At 47.4% G+C, this 20,962-nt stretch overlaps 1 protein-coding gene across 1 annotated transcript in view; it reads left to right on the top strand.

Moving 5' to 3' along the window:
- dpys (dihydropyrimidinase) overlaps window positions 1-20,962 on the top strand; it is a 139,320-nt gene that overhangs the window by 70,553 nt on the left and 47,805 nt on the right. Inside the window, exons 2-4 of the mRNA XM_072467213.1 lie at window positions 1,537-1,695; window positions 4,362-4,541; window positions 11,199-11,388. Coding sequence (XP_072323314.1) covers window positions 1,537-1,695; window positions 4,362-4,541; window positions 11,199-11,388 — 529 coding nt within the window. The remainder of the gene's footprint in view (window positions 1-1,536; window positions 1,696-4,361; window positions 4,542-11,198; window positions 11,389-20,962) is intronic.

Below are 20,962 nucleotides of genomic sequence, written 5' to 3'. Positions count from 1 at the left end.
AGTCCAAGATTGCAGAGTTTGATTATAAGTCTGGTTGGGATAATGGTGTTGAAGACAGAGCTGTAGTCTATGAACAGCAGTCTCACGTAGGTGTCCTTGTTATTGAGGTGTTCGAGTGTTAATTGTAGAACCAGGGAGGTAGCATCTGCTTTGGACCGGTTGAGGTGATAGGCGAACTGCAATCGATCGAGACCATCTGGGAGGCTGGCATTGATTCATCTCATGACTAGCCGTTCGAAGCATTTCATGATAACAGACTTCAGGGCCACTGGTCGGTAATTGTTGAGGCATGCTACCTTGTTCTTTGATACTGGTATTTTGGTAGTCTTCTTGAAGGAGGTGGGGACCTCTGAGCGGAGGAGTGGGGTGTTGAAGATATCTGCAAATACACTCGCCAGCTGGTCTGCGCAGGCTCTCCGTGTTCGCCCAGGGACTCCTTTGGGGCCCGTCCGCGGGTTCACTTTCAAGAAGGGAAATTGCAGGGATTTGTGGAAAGAGTGGGGTTAACTCGATTGATTTTCAAAACAGCCAGCCCAGATGTGATGGGCTAAGATGGCTAAATGATCTTCTGCACTGTACTATTGAATGAAACATAGTTATTTTTAAAAGAAAATCCTTTGTGGGTGTTAGTCGTTGCTCAGTCGTAGCACTCTCACTTTGGAATCAGAAGGTCGTGTGTTCAAATCCTATTTTAGAGACATGACCACATCATCCAGGATTACGCCCCAGTGAACTTCAGGAGTGCTGCATTGGTGAAGTGCTACTTTTTGAATGAGACTTTAACCTGAGGCTGCCTCTGTCCTGTCTGCCCTTTTAGGCAGAACTAAATGATTCTATTTGAACAAGAATGGGGAATTCTCTGGGGCGGGCAGCCTGAAGTTGATGTTTCTCGTGGATGAGCTACTTGTGGAGGTGCAACCAGCATCAACTGCTTGCCTGACCGTGGTGGTGAGGCTAGAGGATGTATTTCTATCGAACCTCAGGTCCCTGGGTCAGCATTGCTTATGAAAGGCTAAGTCTCACCCAGACAAATTTGTACCCCTCATGTCTTGCACAAAATGTCATACTTCAGATGCTTGTCAGCAAAGGAGTGACAGGGCTTCAGCAGCATAGTTTGGCCTAGAATTACTTTTTTCAAAGGACCTCCAAATTTGTGCAATTCAGGTGGACCTAGAATTTTAAAATGTGTTAAAGAATTTAGAATCTCATTCAATGGAAAGGAGATTATGATGAACGACTGACCCGAATCACTCATTTTATATCATCGTAAAAGGTTGTAATTAACACCCCCCCTCCCCCAGCCACCATGAACCATTTGGAAACGGCCTACCGGTGACATCTCTGGATAAATAAGGATAGGAAAGGTCTTGATATCATTAAGTTCAATTAAATTTATTTATCTAACTCTTCGATTCCATCGCTACAGGGAAAATAACACTAAATGTGATGCAAAATGTGGTTGAAAGCAGTTTGCTCGAGGGTTAGTTTTACCTAAATATGTTCAGTAAAGGTAACTACTGTTTCATTCTTTTCTAGGCTGCTGTGGCTGGAGGCACCACCATGATATTAGACTTTGTAGTGCCCCACAAAGGTGTCTCTTTGTTGGAATCCTATGACAAATGGAGAAGCTGGGCAGATCCTAAAGTCTGTTGTGATTACTCATTCCATGTGGCTGTAACCTGGTGGAGTGCAAAGGTACAGTGAAAAGTGCTGATTAACACATTTATTTCACTAGTAGCAAAATCCTACTACTGGTTGTAACGATTTGTAGTCTATTTTAGCAAGAATAATCAGGACTTTTAAAACAAACCTCAATAGTCAAGTACCCCACAGCATCCAATGAGAGTGGGGCCTGCAGGGATTTAAAACTAAGGCAATGGCTTGGTGCCACATCCTCACCAACCGTGATTTTAAATCCTGGGTTTCAGTACGTATAAATCACACTCTAAACCTGTGTTCGAAGCTGGACTCACCACGATCTCTGAGCACCCAGAAGAAACTATGAAGGATGGTCTTTTAAGTTAAGTTTACATATTTTAATTTAAGTTTGCATAGGGCAAGGGAGAGCATGAGATGAGGACTCAAAGGGCACCTCCGATCCGCTGGGAGATCCCCGTGAGCGCCGTTCCGTCTGGTCCCCATCCATGGTGACCAGTACTGAACGTCGCTCGCCGAGGTCTCTGAGGCAAGGGAGAGTGATTCCATGCCTCGCCTCGGGTAACTTGGGAATTTGCACATGTTAAATCATTTTTTATTTTGAAGGTATGAGTTTAACATTTAAAAGCAATCCAATTCTAAATTCCATCAGTAAATTGGTAAACTATGGGACAAGCTTTCCCCTTGACCACTGCCCCCCCGCCATCCACGCTTCCCCCCACGTCCTATGCCTAGGTGTTAGATGAGACAGACAGCGTTCAGGCAGCACTTGCCTGGCATGACCTGAAAGAATCGAGGGATTAACCTGATCGAATGTAGCCCTGCGGCTAAAAAGGGGCAGTTTCTATTGTAGACTTTTCCTCCTTCTTGTGCTTCTGTTCCTCAGCTTGTCGCCTGATTGGTGATTAAAAGGATTGTTTCTTCATAATATCCAGGTAGTGTCACATGCAACACACTACCTGAAATCGCAATACTCACTCATCTAGATTACAAGGGTCCTCCAGGCTATTCAAGACCCTGAAAGCATTGTTTGAGGATGCCAATGGTCTGTTCTATATGTTCCCTGTGGCAGAATGGCCCTTGTAGATCTGCTGTGCATGTGTGCATACGCATGCTTGTATGTGTGTCCGTGCATGTGTAGTTTCCTGACTGGATATGAGCCATGTCATGAGTAGTTAACTCTTGTTGACAAATTTATTAGAATTCTTTCAGGTGGTAAGGAGCAAGATAGGTAAAGGGGAACCAGTAATGTACTTGGATTTCCAAAAAGCGTTTGATAAGGTACTGTACAAAAGGCCACTTAAGCTAAGAGCCATGGTGTTGGGGGTAGTATATGAGCATGGATAGAGGATTGGCTAACTGATAGAAGAGTTGGACTAAGAGGGGCATTTTCAGCATAGCAAGCTGTAATGAGTGGAGTGCCACTCGGGCCGGGGATGGTGGAGGGAGGCTTGACATTGGCGGTCAGCCCGCATCGTGGAACAAAGAGCCAGAGGCGTTACACTGGTTGTGGTGAGGGTATTTAATGTTTCTCGTACAGTACTGCCCCAGTTTCCTGACGGTGCCAGCCCACAATTCTACACACACTCCGCTCACAGTGCCCTCTCAGTAATCCTTGATGTGCTTGGCCTTCTTTGCTCTACCACTACGTCTAAGTGTATCCCCAGGATGCTCATCAAAGGTGAAGGCAGCCAGCATCTTACGTGGCAGGCATCCTCCTCTCTCTCTCTTCTCTCCCCCCCGGACTGATCAGACATATCCAGAGACAATTTTTCTTAATTAAAAGCTCAAAACTGAAAATGTATTGAAATGGTCACAGCATAGATTCCAAACCTGAAGGTAATGCATGACTAATCTCTTTTTGAAAATTTTGAAGAATTTCAAAGAGCATTATACATGATGTTAAATATTGGAATTTTTCAAAAGGCCTTGATCAGGTTCCACATAATCGATAAATGATTAAGGATAGAACTAATGGAATTGGGGTGCAACTAGCAGAATGGATAGGAAACTGGCTACAATGCAGAAAACAAAGAGAAGGATTTAAATAGCTACTCAGCTTGACAGAAGCTGGGAAGTAGCGTTCTGTGGGGATCGGTGCTGGGACTGCTGTAGTTCACAATTGACAATAATGATTTGGACATCCCAATCAATAGATTTTCCGACTTATCTAAATCAAAGTTTTATATCGAAAGAGAATTTCTGCCCTGCATTTTAATACATTATTGTTCCTCTCCCTATCCCAGCTCATTTTGTGTGATTTTCAGTCAGCAAGGTTCGTGGTCAACCTATTTATTCAGCTTTCTCTGACAGTTCCCTTTTACTATTCCTGAAAGTGTGTCCCTTCCATTGGGAGCTTGATTCTGAACCTGACCTGCAACAGCCATATACTGTAACAATTGATGAGTACATGCTTCTTTTCAGGGAGGAATGGTCCGAAGATTGATCATCCTCAGACCAAGAGTGTGCTTGCACAGCTTCAAGAGTCAACTTAAACTCGCATTAGACAGGTCTGACTTGATAAATAATATAATTAACAGAAAGGGAGAGACAACTGGAATGAAAAAGGGGAATGAGCTTGGTCACATAAAAATAATAATAAACTCTGGCCATTTCCCAAGACCAATCTTGCATTTGGGGTTTTTCAGCTCTTGCTATTCTTTCGATGGGTGATGAACTCTCTCATTTATTCTGCCTTTTCACAGGTGAAAGATGAAATGGAAATTCTAGTCAAAGAGAAAGGCGTGAATTCCTTTAAGATGTTTATGGCATATAAAGGTGTCTTTATGCTTCAGGATAATGAGCTGTACTCTGTTTTCTGCCATTGTAAGGAATTGGGAGCAATTGCCCAGGTTCATGCTGAAAACGGACATTTAATAGAGGAGGTGAGTCGTAACCAAGCTGTGACCTTGTGTGTATAATAAACTATCGATTCACTTTTCTCTTCAGCAGCGCACTCCCGCCCACGGGTTTCCTGGTGGCGTGGGGTGGTTACAATGGGAAATCCCATTGACCAGAGGGGGAGTATAGAATTCCGTCGCCAGCGAGCGGCACGTTGTTGGGCGACTGTGTCAACGTGGCGGACAAATGCTGCATTTTCTTTTTAAGATTAAAGTGACTTTTGTTACAATTTAAGGAATTCAAATGAAAATCTGGCACTTTCCACATTTGAAAACAGGTTGGATTTCTATATTTGCAGTGCAAGAATATGAATCATTTTGTGTTTTGGACTCTCTATTCCTACTAATTCTGTTACTTGAAGGATAAATAGTTAAGTAGTGAAGCAGAGGAGGATAAAAGATAATGGGGGTAAAATCAGTGGGATTAGTTTGAGTTGTTGTGGTAAAATGGGAGCACATACACGATGAAGTTAATGACTTTCTTGTGTGCTGTACTTGATGAGCCAAAGAAATATTGGGAGGGTTAACCAAATATTTGGAGGAGGTGAGTTTTAAAGAAATGTTTAGGAGTTAAGGGAAGGAATTCCAGAGCATTGGGGCCTCAGCTGCAAGAAGCACGGCTGCCAACATTGCTGCAGAGGGAAGGGCACAAGAAACCAAAGCCAAACAACCAGAGTTTGTGGAGTGGGCTAGTTGGCCTGGAGGAAGTTTCAAAGGTGGGAGGGACAAGACCATTTATTGGGGACCACAAGCCAATATTCGTCAACAAGAAAATAATATAGGAAAGATTGTGGGTTACTGAGTTTTAAATGATGCAAAGTAAAGGAAAGGCAGAGGATGGGAAGGCAGACGAGGAAAAACTTAATAGTCAAGTTGTAGACGTGACATAAATTCAAATGAAAATTTCGACAGGATATGGGAAGTTGCCACGATGTGGTGGCGGCATTTGGCAGTCTTAATGATAGAGGTAATGGGTTAGGAAACATAACCTCAGGTTGAATGGGACAGTGCAGTTGCAAACTGCAATACATTCCTCGTCAGGAGCTGGGAAGGGGATTGGATTTGTAGCACTTATGTTGGGGGCCAAAGTTGGAAGTTTTAGTGATTAGCAGGAAGAAAGTTGGTCAATCAGTTTAAAAGCATAGCAATAGTGGAACGATCAGGAGAGGCGATGGAAAGCCTGTATTTTTAAAAATTTATTCATGGAGTGTGGCCACAGCCTGCTCAGCTGGCCTTTATTGCCTATTATTTCTCAAGAAGGTGTTGCGAGCTGCAGTCCAAGTGGTGTAGATATACCCACAGCACTCTTAGGAAGGAAGTTCCAGGATTCTGACCCATCAACAGTGAAGGAACGGCAATATGATTCCAAGTCAGGATGGTGTGTGGCCTCGAGTGAAACTGCAGGTGGCAGTGTTCCCATGCATCTGTTGCTCGTGGCCTTCTGAGTGCTGGAGGCCTGGGGTTTGGAAGGTACTGTTGCAGGAGCCTTGATCAGTTGCTGCAGTACCTTGCAGGGCAGCACAGTGGTTAGCACAATCGCTTCACAGCTCCAGGATCCCAGGTTCGATTCCCGGCTTGGGTCACTGTCTGTGTGGAGTCTGCACATTCTCACTGTGTCTGCGTGAGTTTCCTCCCACAAGTCCCGAAAGACGTGCTATTAGGTAATTTGGACATTCTGAATTCTCGCTCAGCCTACCCGAACAGGCGTCGGAATGTGGCGACTAGGGACTTTTCACAGTAACTTCATTGCAGTGTTAATATAAGCCTACTTGTGACAATAAAGATTATTATTATTACATCTTCCAAATGGTACGCACTGCTGCCATTGAGCATTGATGGTGGAGAGAGAATGTTAATGGTAGTGGATGTGGTGTCAATCTAGTGGGCAGCTTCGTCTTGGATAAGTGTCGAGCTTCTCGAGTGTTGTTGGAGCAGCACTCATCCAGTGAAGTGGAGAGTATCCCATCAAACTCCTGACTTGTGCCTTGTAGGTGGTGGACAGGCTTTGGGGAGTCAGGACATTAATTATTCACCACAGAATTCCCAGCCTCCAATCTGCTTATTGGATTGGATTTGTTTATTGTCATGTGTACTGAGGTACAATGAAAAGTATTTTTCTGCGAGCAGCTCAACAGATCATTAAGTACGTGAAAAGAAAAGGAAATAAAAGAAAATACATAATACGGCAACACAAGGTACACAATATAGCTATGTAAGCACCGGCATCGGATGAAGCATACAGGAGTGTAGAGTAAATGAGGTCAGTCCATAAGAGGGTCGTTTAGGAGTTTGGTAACAGCAGGGAAGAAGCTGTTTTTGAGTCTCTTTGTTCATGTTCTCAGACTTCTGTATCTCCTGCCCGATGGAAGAAGTTGGAAGAGTGAGTAAGCCGGGTGGGAGGAGTCTTTGATTATACTGCCCGCTTTTCCCAGGCAACGGGAGGTGTAGATGGAGTCAATGGGTGGGAGGCAGGTTTGTGTGATGGGCTGGGCTGTGTTCACGACTCTCTGAAGTTTCTTGCGGTCACGGGCCGAGCAGTTGCCATTCCAGGCTGTGATGCAGCCAGACAGGATGCTTTCTCTGGTGCATCTGTAAAAGTTGATAAGAGTTAATGTGGACATGCCAAACTTCCTTAGTTTCCTGAGGAAGTATAGGTGCTGTTGTGCTTTCTTGGTGGTAGCGTCAACGTGGGTGGACCAGGACAGATTTTTGGTGATGTGCACCCCTAGGAATTTGAAACTGCTAACCATCTCCACCTCAGCCCCGTTGATGCTGACAGGGGTGTGTACAGTACTTTGCTTCCTGAAGTCAATTACCAGCTCTTTAGTTTTGCTGTCATTGAGGGAGAGATTGTTGTCGCTGCACCACTCCACGAGGTTCTCCATCTCCCTCCTATATTCTGACTTGTCGTTATTTGAGATCCGGCCCACTATGGTCGTATCGTCAGCAAACTTGTAGATGGAGTTGGAACCAAATTTTACCACGCAGTCAAGTGTGTACAGGGGGCTATGTACGCAGCTTGCGGGGCCCCGGTATTGAGGACTATTGTGGAGGAGGTGTTGTTGTTTATTCTTACAAGTCCAAGGTTTTGGAGCTTTGAAATGAGCTTGGCTGGGATTATGGTGTTGAAGGCGGAGCTGTAGTCAATAAATAGGAGTCTGATGTAGGAGTCCTTGTCGAGATGCTCTAGGGATGAGTGTAGGGCCAGGGAAATGGCGTCTGCTGTGGACCGGATGCGGTGGTATGCATATTGCAGTGGATCAAGGCCCACTTTCAGGTGTGGTACAGCAGAGATCGAAAAGTAATTTTTAAAGCAAAACACTGTTTATTCTATGAACTCAAGTTAACCTTTTCAAAACGTAGTGAACATCATAGCAACCATCAATTCAAATGCAACCCCCAAAGAATACAACACTAATAATCCTTAAGCTTTCCTTTTAACATCCATAAAACATTTTTAAAAATCTTTTAACAGAAGCACATCAGGTTTAAATTCACTACTGAGAACAGTTAGCACTCTGAATTCACCAAATGATCAAGAGATAGTCTTTACATGGCAGAGGGAACAACATTACAACTTCTGTGGCTGACTGCAGCTCCAACACGGAAACCAAACCAAAAAACACAGACACACCCAAGCTTTTCTCTAAGTGAAACTAAAAAGCAGAGCCAGAGCTCAGCTCCACACACACTGCAGTAACATGAGCAGACAAACATTTCTTAAAGTGACATTACCAAGACAGGTTGGGCTTGTTGAAGTCCCCGGCCACGATGAATGACGCCTCCGGGTGTTCTGTTTAACTGTGCACAGTTCGGCCAGCGCCTTCTTCACTTCTGCCTGGGGTGGGATGTAGACCGCTGTGATAATGGCTGAAGTGAACTCACATAGAAGATCGTATGGGCGGCACTTCACGGTCAGGTATTCCAGGTCCGGGAGCAGTAGGTGGAAAGGGTCACCACATCCAAGCACCAGGAGGAGTTGATGAGGAGTCAAACCTCTTCACCGTTTGCTTTGCCTGATGACGTGGTGCCGTCCGCCCGGTGAATTGAGAAGCTTTCAGGTTGTATGGCACAGTCCGGTGAGGCGGGGGTGAGCCATGTCTCTGTGAAACAGCGCATAAGCAGTCTCTTACTTCCCTCTGGGAGGTAAGTATAGCATTAAGTTCATCCAGCTTATTTTCGATCGCTTGAACGTCTGCCAGGAGTATGCTAGGGAGAGGGGTCTTGAAACCGTGTTGCTTCAGTCTCACCTGCAGACTGCCGCGTTTCCCTCGCCTCCTCGGTCAGCGGCTGCGGCTGGATGGTGCCGGGATCCAATGGGAGACGTCAGCCCTTGTGGAAGATAGGTGGTTGTGTCTGGTGGGGTCCAGTGCGCTGGCGGGGACCAGGGCGCTGGTTACGTTTCCGGGGTCGCGTCTGGTAGGGACCCGGGCGCTGGTTGAGGTAGAGGGGTTGCTGGGGGGGGGCATGTTTGCGATCCGGACGAGTCCCGGCGTTCTGCGGGCACAGGAATAGCTTGCAGCACGTTCGGGTCCTCGCGCGGGATGTCCGTCATTTCGGGGGTCCTGAGTCGTGGGCAGGGGCTTACTGAGGCAGGTTGGGCTGAGTCCCGTGGTCTGTTCCCTCCCTGGGCGCTCCTGGGGTCGGGTCTTGAAGAAGGCCTGGTCGGGCCTCCACCTGGATTTTTCTTTCTTCCATCTCCAGGTAGGTTGGGTTGCTGGACGAGCCTGCCCGGGTCGGGTTGTTGGGCGGGTCTCTCGGGGTCGAGTTGGGCTGGGTCTCGTCGTCGGGGCTCTGGTTGGGATCTCCGGGGACTGTGCCAGGCGATCCGGGGGCTGGTGTCGGTTGTTAGGCTGGGTTGGGAGCTCCGAGGTCCGGGTAGGGTCCAAATCGAGGTTGGGGCTTCACTTCCTGTTTGGGCTCGATCCGCTTCCAGGCCGTGGAGATCAGGTCGGATCAAAAGGTCTCCACAGGTCTCGTAGGATGTTCAGGCCTGCAAGAAATGATAAAAGAGAGAGGTTGGTAATAATGTTAGTCTTAGAATTAAATTTTAAAAGATTAGAGCGAGTATAAAGATAAATAAAAAGAGGATCTGTTAGGGAGAGCTTGCAGAGAGTCGCTTCGCTCCGGCGCCATCTTGCTGTATACACAGTCTGTATACTTTGTATTCACAGTATGTATATGCCTGGACCAAGGGTCCATGGTAACCCCCAAGATGTTGATATATGGACTTTAACCTTGTGATCACCAAGAGGCAGCATGAGGTTGAGTAGGGGATGGAGCCAAGCATGGATCCCTGGAGAATTCCAGAGGAAGAGTGCATTACTATGCAAGTGTAACTCACTGTGCAACTCTTGAACAAAGAACAGTACAGCACAGGAACAGGCCCTTTGGCCCTTCAAGCCTGCGCCGACCATGCTGCCCGTCTAACCTGAAACCTTCTACATTAGTGCTGTATAAAAGTGGCAGTAATCTGTAACTACAGTACGTTGCTCTGCCTTCATACCCATCATTCACATGGCATCCCAAAATACACCTTACTGCCTGCAGTACAAAGGGTTAACAGAATGTGTATGCTAATCTATGGGGCACATGGTGATGTGGCACTGACATCAGAGAGTATGCTGGGTACTATAGGAGCTGATCGGCTGCCCCGAGGGTTGGGGGATTTGCCTTTTCAATCGCTAAGCACATCTATGCCAGTGGCTCCTCCTTGCTATAATCCAGACCGAGCACTTTCGACAGCTTGTCCAGTAATCAGGGGATTTTGTGCTTGCTTTCAATCAACTGAATGACAGGGAATGATCCAGAGGTCTGCCTATCTGTGCCTATACCCCTGGCTTCCAGAGAATGTTAAGCCCCACACTTTGGGAACTTAGCACTCCAGCTCATCGAATAGTGTTAAGGTGCAAATTTATTATTGCACTTGGTAAGGACATCATGTTGACTGGCTGTGATATAACAGAAAATGCTGGATTACTGAAGTCGAGCAGCATCTTGTGGAGAGAAAAACAGTGTAAACGTTTCAGATCTGTGAACTTTCATCAGAAATCTTCCAGCGAAGCCCATCGGTTTTGCCGATTAGTTCTTTGGAGAAAGGCTAAGCAGAATTCTGCTTCCCTGCAGAGAGGGCGAAAGAAAGTCAATTAATGTGAGCTCCTACCTGAGTGTTCATCCCAGCAGTTGGATTCAGGACGCTGTGAGCAAAGGGCTTCAGACTACAATTCTTGCCTGGTCAGGTGGTTAGGAAATGGTGCATGATTCAGGGAAATGAAAGAAAAGTATAGACGGGAAAAAGGTAAAAATGTTTTTTCATTTAACCATGTGTATTCGTCCCCTCAAATGGAACAGTCCTGTGCAAAATAAATTGTCATATTTCGAGGTTTTATTGCCTACAATTTAAAAAATATACAGACATTCGTAGACCAAAAAGTAGTGGAAAAGCATGACGTCAGCTGGCAATGGTCTTTAATTAGTGGAATTGTAGGAAATCAGACTCTTGAGAGATCCCAGTACCCTTCAATTTCTAATTAATATCTCCAGATACAATATAAAATGTGTGAGAGTCTAAATTATAAAACATTTCACATTAATATCAGAGAAAAACCTTAAAATTACACACAGCACAATTTTTTTTTGCAGGGTGCAAAAAAGTTGCTCTCCAAAGGTATCACCGGGCCTGAAGGTCATGAACTTTGTCGACCTGAAGAAGTGGAGGCTGAAGCCACACAAAGAGCAATCACGATAGCCAACTGTATTAACTGCCCACTTTATATAGTCCATGTAATGAGTAAATCCGCTGCTAATGTGATTGTCAGTGCACGGAGAGAAGGTGAGAAACATGCACATTTAATCCTTATTCCTTCTCACAATGCTGGTCGATAAATATTAAATGTTGACTTTTATCTCCCAATTTCTGATCTTTCTCCATATCTATCTCGATGACCGCGTTATATAGTTATCACGTTAATTCATGGATGTCTTAACAGCTCCCGCTGGGAGCAATTATCAGTGCTCGTTGCTTATCTCTGATCACACATCCTTTCTGAATCTTCCCTCACTTGAAGCTTTAGGATGAATCGCTGGAATTATGAATTTATCCTATGGCTTCACAGACAACAATCCTATACCCCTGTTTATATCTAGCCTGCAATTAGTGACATACGATTGCGCTGTGGGGAGAGGAAGTGATCACAGCCACATAAGACCTTGGGCTGGATTCTCCGCTTCACAATGCCGAAAACGCAAATCACGGCATGTGAACGTGTACTCGGGGTGTTTCCCCTCGGGGTTGGGGTGCCTGGCTCAGACCGTCATTGCTACAGTAAGTGATTTAAATGCACCCCTTTGGTGCTGCTTACAAGCCCCTGGCTGTGCTGACTGCTCACTGTCCTGTAAATGTTCAGAGAGCCTCTGATTATCTGGGAACCCACCCAGGCCGCCCTTCTGGGGACCCTTTGACCCCAGCTGACCCATCAATGGGATGAGTGTGGCCAAGTCAATCAGTGGCCCACCAGGTGCTGCCACTCCTCAGTGCACTCATCAGAATCGCAGCCCCACTGCAGGAGAAGCAGGGGAATAGCAGAACTCACCCTAAACAAAGGACACATGCACCATGGCCTTTGACACCCACCCTGGCACACTGCCTCTCTCGGGGCAGAGGCCTTACCAGTGACACTATCAATTAGTGATTCACCTGAGGAAGGAGCAGTGCTCCGAAAGCAAGTGATTTGAAACAAACCTGTTGGACTTTAACCTGGTGTTGTAAGACTTCTTACTGTGCTCACCCCATCCAATGCAGCATCTCCACATCATGCCTCTCAATTAGCCCACCCTTCAGGACCTCCAGCTGTCTCCAAGCACTGCTTGCCCATCATGCCCATGCTCCGATCCATCCTGCCCCCAGTCAGGTTGTCGCAACTTGTGTGACACACCATGGACCCACATCACACCGCAGCTAAGCTCCCAGCAGACACTCATTTCCCTCACTTCCCCCCCCCCCCCCCCTCCCCCCACACACACACACACACACATATATATATCGGACCTACCCCCACACAAGCCTCTATGCATTGAAGCGATTGGTGGCACGCTGTCCCCATTTTGGATACCCACAGTAGACCCCACTGGGGAAACGGGACAGGGCCACCGAGCCTATTGCTAACATGGGTGGCAGCAACCACCGGTACCCCTGTTGACAGGGACGGGTGGTGAGGATAGAGTCTCCCGACATCACAGGCCTGGTGCCACTCAATGATGGGGGACAGAGGTGCAGTGTGGATGGCAATATATCGGTGAGGTGAGGGAGGGGGAAGGGGATGGTTTTTGGGGGGAATATGTGGAGGGTGGAATTGAAGTGCAACTTAGGGTCACTATGTAGCCTGTTGCATTTGGATGCACAAGGGAATACTCAACTTGCTAACATGTCTTCTCTTTTCGCCCCCTGCAGAGAATGAATGTCTGGGTACAGTCACAAATGCTCGCTATCCACCTGGCTGCAGAGGCTGTGCATCCGCGCTGTGATGGATGCTCTATGCGCCTAGGCAGCAGACTATATAACTTTCAGTCTGGACCTGGCACACTAGAATGCCCGGGCAGCCGGATTTGCCGCCATTGCTGGCATGTCCCATGCCCAGAGGGTGATCGATGGCCAGAATGTCATTACGAGCACCGACTTATCAGGAGTGCTTGTCATCAATATGAAGGGGTTCTGGGAATACCAGCTGCACATAATGCAATTCTGCATGTGCGTGCCGCATACACCGTGGCACACTGAGGTTCCCAGCACCTTTCAGGCGCTCCCTCGTGTGGGGGGTTGGCTCTTGGGCGACAAAATAATAATAATAATTGCTTATTGTCACAAGTAGGCTTCAATGAAGTTACTGTGAAAAGCATCTAGTCGCCACATTCCGGCACCTGTTGGGGAGGCTGGTACGGGAATTGTACCCTCGCTGCTGGCCTTATCCTACATTACAAGCCAGCTATTTAGCCCACTGTGCTAAACCAGTTCCTGCTAAGTGTTACCCGCTGAGATCCTGGCTAATGGCACCTGCCAAAGGCCTCCGACCAGTTATGATGCCCATGCAGCAACCACGAGCGTCAATGAGCGGTGCATCCTCAAGATGCGCTTCCGATGCCTGGACCGCTCCAGTGGGTTTTCCAATATAGCCCCAGGAGGGTTGTCAATATTGTGCTGGCCTACTGCATCCTGCACAACATCGCGCAGCAGAGGTAGACATGCTGGGGGAGGTGGAAGATTGCAAGGCCTCATCTGCCGAGGAGGATGTCGTGGAAGAAACGGACATGAAGCGCAGGCTGGCAGGGCAGACTGCCCTACATTTCTCCAGGGCCTCTGCACACTGGACAATATCATTACCTATCAATTTACCGACGAAGAGACCTGGCTACCAGCAGTTCTTGCTGCTCTGTCCTACCTATCCATCCCATTCCCATGGTTGCTCACACCTTCCCCGTCCCTCCTCCCTTCACCGCACCTTCCCTGTCCCTCCTCCCTTCACTGCACCTTCCCTGTCCCTCCTCCCTTCACTGCACCTTCCTTGTCCCTCCTCCCTTCACTGCACCTTCCCTATCCCTCCTCCTTTCACTGCACCTTCCTGTCCCTCCTCACTTCACTGCACCTTCCCTGTCCCTCCTCCCTTCACTGCACCTTCCTGTCCCTCCTCCCTTCACTGCACCTTCCCTGTCCCTCCTCCCTTCACTGCACCTTCCTGTCCCTCCTCACTTCACTGCACCTTCCCTGTCCCTCCTCCCTTCACTGCACCTTCCTGTCCCTCCTCCCTTCACTGCACCTTCCTGTCCCTCCTCACTTCACTGCACCTTCCCTGTCCCTCCTCCCTTCACTGCACCTTCCCTGTCCCTCCTCCCTTCACTGCACCTTCCTGTCCCTCCTCACTTCACTGCACCTTCCCTGTCCCTCCTCACTTCACTGCACCTTCCCTGTCCCTCCTCCCTTCACTGCACCTTCCCTGTCCCTCCTCCCTTCACTGCACCTTCCTGTCCCTCCTCACTTCACTGCGCCTTCCCTGTCCCTCCTCCCTTCACTGCACCTTCCTGTCCCTCCTCACTTCACTGAACCTTCCAGTCCCTCCTCCCTTCACTGCACCTTCCCTATCCCTCCTCCCTTCACTGCACCTTCCTGTCCCTCCTCACTTCACTGCACCTTCCCTGTCCCTCCTCCCTTCACTGCACCTTCCTGTCCCTCCTTCCTTCACTGCACGTTCCCTGTCCCTCTTCCTTCACTGCCCCTCTTCCCTTCACTGTCCCTTTACTATTCGATTGGAATTCACTCCATCCCACCACCCCAGTTTCTCTCTTACCCCCCCCCCCCCGCCTTGCGGGTCCTACAAGCATCACTACAGGGTGTTGGCCCCGGGTTGGCCGTATCATTGGGTCTTGTCCACGGGACGGAGGCAACCTGCTATGAGGTGACTCTTGCCGTTAGGATCACCTTCCACTGTCCACCCACATGATCCCTGGATGTCCACTGGCCAGCCTATCTCACAGGCTCTTATATCATTTGGCCGTGGGGGGTGCAGGGGGGTTTGTGGAGGGGAGCGGTTATGGAGATGGTGAGTGATGATGGGCCACTCACTGAGTAAGCTGTCATACAAGGCAACATCATACTTGTCCTGTTCCCTGCCACCACTCTCTGAGGGTGTAGCCAGATGGGACATTCAAGTGTCCTGCTGGCTCTGCCCGTACCATCTTCCAACGGGCAATTTAACAAGTCCAATCCACCTAACCCGCACATCTTTGGACCATGGGAGGGGAGGAAACCAGAGCATGCGGAGCAAACCCACACAGACACAGGGAGAACGTACAAACTCCACACAGTCACCCAGAGCTGGAATCGAACCTGGGTTCCTGGTGCTGAGAGGCAGCAGTGCTAACCACTGTGCCACCGTGTTGACCAATGCAAGTTGCTTGCCTCTCTGTCTGTAAGGCACTAAGAAGCATTGTGGCTGGCCTCTTTGTGCAGGTACCTTTTGGGAAGCTACCTGCACTTCTGTAGGGGCAGCTGTGGTCACTGGAGCACATGCTACAGACGAGGGCTCTGGTGAATGAGCAGGGGAAGCGGTGAAAAATGAGTGTGCAGTGTTGCTCACAGCACCCTTATGCTCCTCTGCAACCCCCTTGGCTCTGGGTTGGCTTTCTGGAGCATTGGATGGGGTGCCTGCTGGGTGCAGCAGCCATCCATTCCATCATCCATGTGCCACCAGTGAGAACTTCCTGATAAGGATGCACAGTTCCTCAAATATTCTATGGAGGTCCGAATTCAAATTCTGAACTGACTGCTCCAGGCTACTGAGTGAACTTTGTTCCTTTTGCAGGAATTCATGCTGCTCTTTCATCCACTCAGGAGTGATGCTGCATGTGACCCTCCATGAGATTGACCTGAGTGGGAGCTCATCTGGTCGAGCCTTTGAGATAAAGTTGAGCTCATCACTGCAATGGACTCTTCCACTCAGAGTGCATGAGCGTGAATTGCATCAGGAGGCTCCACCAGATTTCCACACATGGGCTGATCTAAGTATCCTATAAGGTGACTCTGTGGCCAAGCGCGATTGTCATCATAGTCATTGCCCTCCTTCCTCCGATTGGGGCTGCGCACAGATGTTTCTTACTCTGACACCTCCTTTGACACGCACTCTGGTGTGCTGCCCTTCCCAGGTGCGAAAACTTTAGAAGTGCACTATACTTTGCAGTGCTAGAATCTCCTTCTTCTGATTCCCGAAGGTGTTCTGGCTTTGTGGGTTGTGTGTGCAATGATGGGATCTGCGGGAAACATCGCAAAATACAATTAGTGTAATCCTTGGTCAGTGTGACAGTGCATGCAGTTACAGGACAATATAGGAAACCATGTGAGTTAACCCAATATCATTCCTTCATACACTAGTTACCCATTATCCCCTGCGCTGAATAGCCATTACCCCCCAAACCCCCCCCCCAACCAATGGAGCCATTCTCCCAAGATGTGTATAATACTGCCTTTGGCACTATCTGGGAGGGTGCATGTGCAATTTGCGTGGCCCATCCTTTACTGCATAAATCGTTCTCTGCTTCGCACTCCCACCTCCCTGTTTGTTACATTTCCTTTGCATTTTGTGTTCTCTTCTGCAAGTAATCAATAAAGACAGGTTTAACAACATTGCTTCCAGCATCCAGACACCAGCCTAATTTATTTGGTAGTCTATCAAAATGGACATTCCATGGCCACCCCATAAATGCTTGGTCATAAAATGTCATGGCCATTCGGCCAACTATGACGATCGAGAAATGGGTGCCAATTGTGTCCCATCTGATGTCTCATTCCTGTGGCACCCAAACCAAATGGAAATTTATGCTTTGTTCAAACAACCCACCTTGCCTGATTGCTGCAGGTCGTGGAACCACTTGCGGCGTTGTACCCAAAACCATTACTGTTCACTTGATGCGCACCCTGCTACTGCTCTTGCCTGCTTGGCTCTCTTGGTAACTGCAGGAGGGTTCCTGCAGAGGGTTTACCTGCTAGATACAGTGACCGTAAGACGTGGGAGCGGATCTATTCCATTTGGTGCATTGCGTCTGCTCTGCCGCCATTCGATGAGATCATGATGATCTGAATGTGTTTCTCTCCAGCCTTCAACCTCCCACACCAGGGTCTCCAGGTTCTGGTTGCAGAACCTGGGTGCATTTAATCCATGAGACTCACTCGCCTCATTCCTCCTGTGTCAGTGTGGGCAGCAAAAACCCTGGGACAGTGAGTCTTTGAACATCCCCAATAGATGTCGCACCAACATTGCCGCAAATCGCTTGTAGACGTCTATCGGGAAACTATCCGATCCCAGTGCCTTCCCCGACTGCATAGAGCTGATACCCTCCATAACCTCCTGTAGTCCCAGCGGCGCCTCCACTCCCTGCTCCTCCTCCACCCACCCCCCTGCACCATATAAAAATCCAGCCCATCCAGGAATCGCTTCATATCGAAGACCCCTTGGGTGGCTCACATTTGTGCAGCCCTTGGTAGAAAGCCCCAAAGGCTCTTAATCTCCTCCGGAGACGTGACCATTATCCCAGGGATCTGTTTAGTTCAACCCTGGAAACCCAAACAGCGAAACCTTCAAGTGCTTTGTACAACAACAAAACGCACATGTAAATTCACTGTCATTATCTGGGGACTATATTGCGTGTATTGTGATGAATATCAGAAATTGTCAAACTTCATAGTTTGTGTTTTTATAGTAATATTATTAAAAACCTAGCTTAAAATGTTTACAGACAGTATGGGCATAATTCTCCGTAAAGATTTCGAAGTGTGCTAGCGAGCGGGAATTACCGCGAGCTTCCCAGTGCTCGGCCCAGCGAGGCCGGCAACGCAATTCAATGTTAATTGGTTCACTTAAGGAGGCCTCATTGGCTTCTTGCTGCAAATGAAGGCTCGGCAGCTGATTCGCCGGCACCGCAATCACCAGCCCTCCGCTAACAAGGTCGAGCAGTTCTTAAGTTGCTTGCTCAGCCAACCCCAGCCAGCTTGCAATAATGGCGTAGAGGAGACCAGCCCCAAGACTCGGGGATGTTGATCTGGGGAGACTGCTAGACCCTCCCCAGGGTCCCAGAGAGTCAGCTGCAAGGCAGCCAGTGCTGCCTGGGATGAGGTGACGGCAGCTGTGAGCTTGGAGTGTGACCAGGACTGGCCTTCAATGCAAGAAGAAGGTCAACTACCTGCACCGTAAACACCAACTGTGAGTAAAGATGGTTACTCACCACCTCGGCTCTCCACAGGAGCCCTTCCGCCAGGTTCACGTTTATCAAAAGCAGTACTAATTGGCGCCAGCGTGACCACTTGCTGGTGAGGCAGCTGAATGACAGGAGGCGATTGGGATATGGGTGGCTCCCGTTAATTGTATGGAAATGGGGCTTAAGTGGTGATAATTGGTTTCTAGCCACGCAACGGCGAGATACCGATGTCGCCTACGGGAGTGGGCTGGTTGCATCACAAACTGGGCCTGGCACAGTTCTCGTTTTCAACCTCTCCCGCTATTCACCGACCTCGTTTCACTAGAGCGACAGCTTAACGTTGCTGGAGAATCACGCCCTTTGTCTGCTAGAGGTGTGATTAAAAGTGATTTTGCAATTGGAAAGTAATGGCAGATTTCAAGAAGCATGTTGGGATGTTGCACCCGTTAACTGTGAAGCTACCTCTTTGTTGCTAATGTGCTTAATTATGTGTTCCGATTAAAGTTTGTTTTAATATAAAAGCAATTTAAGGTGATCGGCAAAAGAACTAGATACAGCATAGATTTTTTTTTGTGCAGTAAGTTATGATCTAGATTGTACTGCTTGATAATAGCTTTCTAAAGGGAATTGGGCATATATACTTGAAGACAACTAATTGATAGGGACTGGATGCACATTGTGAAGTTAGTGGGACTAATTAGAGAATTCTTTCAAAGAGACATCACAGGTGGCCTCCTTCTGTGCTCTATCATTCTCTAATTCGATGTGGTAATTAAGCACAGTTACGAGTGAACTGTCAAAATGCCACTTTCTCCTTCATTTGATGTGATCCACCACCAATGGCAAATTAAGCTGCCAACAGAACATAAGAAATATTGCAGAGAATGTGGCTAATAAGTCTTTATATACTCACACTCAAAAATAATCAACTGGTAAACGTTTTTACTAACTGAGCCATAAAATGTAAAAAATCTAAAAATGCACTCTAAAAAGGGAGATTAATGTGTTGGATAGAATTCAGGTGAGGAAAAATGCCTTCAGTGGAAGGGTGTGACTCTTTGCAAATTTCCACTCCAGTGATAGAGAAGAAGAAAGACTTGCATTTTTTACAGTATTTTCCACGACCACCAGATGTCTCAAAGCCTCTAGAAATGTAGGAAATGTGACAGCGAATCTTTGTTCAGCAAACCTCCATTGATAGCAATATGACAGTGACCATATAATCTGTTTCTTGTGATGTTGATTGAGGGATAAATATCGGCCCTAACATTGGGGATATTTCCCCTGTTCTTCTTTTGAAATCATGCCATGGAATCTTTGACATGTACCTGAGCAGTCAGGTGAGGCCTTGTTTTAACATCTCATCTGAAAGGTGGCACCTCCCACAGTGTAATGTTCCCTTAGTACTACACTGGAGTATCAGCCATGGTTTTTGTGTTCAAGTCTGGAGTAGGACTTAAACTCAGAACCTTGTGATCCAGAGGCAAGTGTGCTACTAACTAAGCCATGGCTGACACAGTTATTAAATACATTCAAGACCGAGATTGCTAGTTTTTTGGGATATTAAGGGTGTTGAGCATTATGGGGAGTGGTGGAAGATCATATTGAATGGTTTGGTGGAACAGGCTCCAAGGGGCAAATGGCCTACTTCTACTCCTATTTCTTGTGTTCCTGCAGGGATGTTTCATTAAAGTAGCATGTCAGTGAATATGTGTAAAGTTAAATATTAACTTTGAATGAAATTTGATGAGAAATTAACTTTCAACATATCAGACCTTAACACTAATTGTAGAATAAATTTACCATGCATGCTATGTTTATTACAGTAAAGGTTATGTGCCGTTTATGACCTTGTGTGGGAACCAGATACCTAATAGACAGTCAAGGACGTCACATCCTAATTAAAAATGCATCCAGTGGATGCTGTTCAAAAGTCAAAAACTGTTCTGTTATGAATGACACTATTCTAACCAGCCAAGTAGAGCTCGTTGGGTGTCAGTGGTTTTGCCACAGGGTGATGTTACGCACCAAGTACAGTTGCAGAGCTGTTGCCACTGGCTTAGCACCCTGCAGAGATAGAGGGAGCTGAATGCATAATCGCTCTAGACAGTACGCAGTCTCTGCATCACCAAGACCCCCAGTAGTGTTGCATGGTGGCACTTTTAGGCGCTCTGTGCCTCCAGGCTGAACCGCAGGGCATCTCTGAGGAACCTTGGACATCATGTGATATGCAGGACCACCTACATGTGGATAAATCCTGGTGTCCATGAACAATTTTGGGTTGGATATCCATACGATATTCTGAAGGGGATGACGGAAAGAGTAATTAAAGAGGACTTCTTTATCAACATAGAAAGTGAGGACTAAAAGAGATTACTTCCCACCGTTAAAACTGGCAAATGGTCCAGGAAACAACGTGGGTTTCCTCCAGGTGCTCCAGTTTCCTCCCACAGTCCAAAGATGTGTGAGTTAGGTGGATTGGCCATGCTAAATTGCCCTTAGTGTCCAGAAAAATGTTAAGTGGGGGTCACTGGGTTACGGGGATAGGGTAGATACGTAGGGTGCTCTTTGTAAGGGCCGGTGCAGACTCGATGGGCTGAATGGCCTCCTTCTGCACTGTAAATTCTATGATTCTATGAAACTAAAGAAGGTCAGGAAAATATTTGGAA

Source organism: Scyliorhinus torazame, chromosome 11, assembly GCF_047496885.1.
Source record: "Scyliorhinus torazame isolate Kashiwa2021f chromosome 11, sScyTor2.1, whole genome shotgun sequence".
In the NCBI taxonomy this organism is placed as follows: Eukaryota; Metazoa; Chordata; class Chondrichthyes; order Carcharhiniformes; family Scyliorhinidae; genus Scyliorhinus; species Scyliorhinus torazame.
This window is presented reverse-complemented; position numbering and strand designations above follow the sequence as displayed.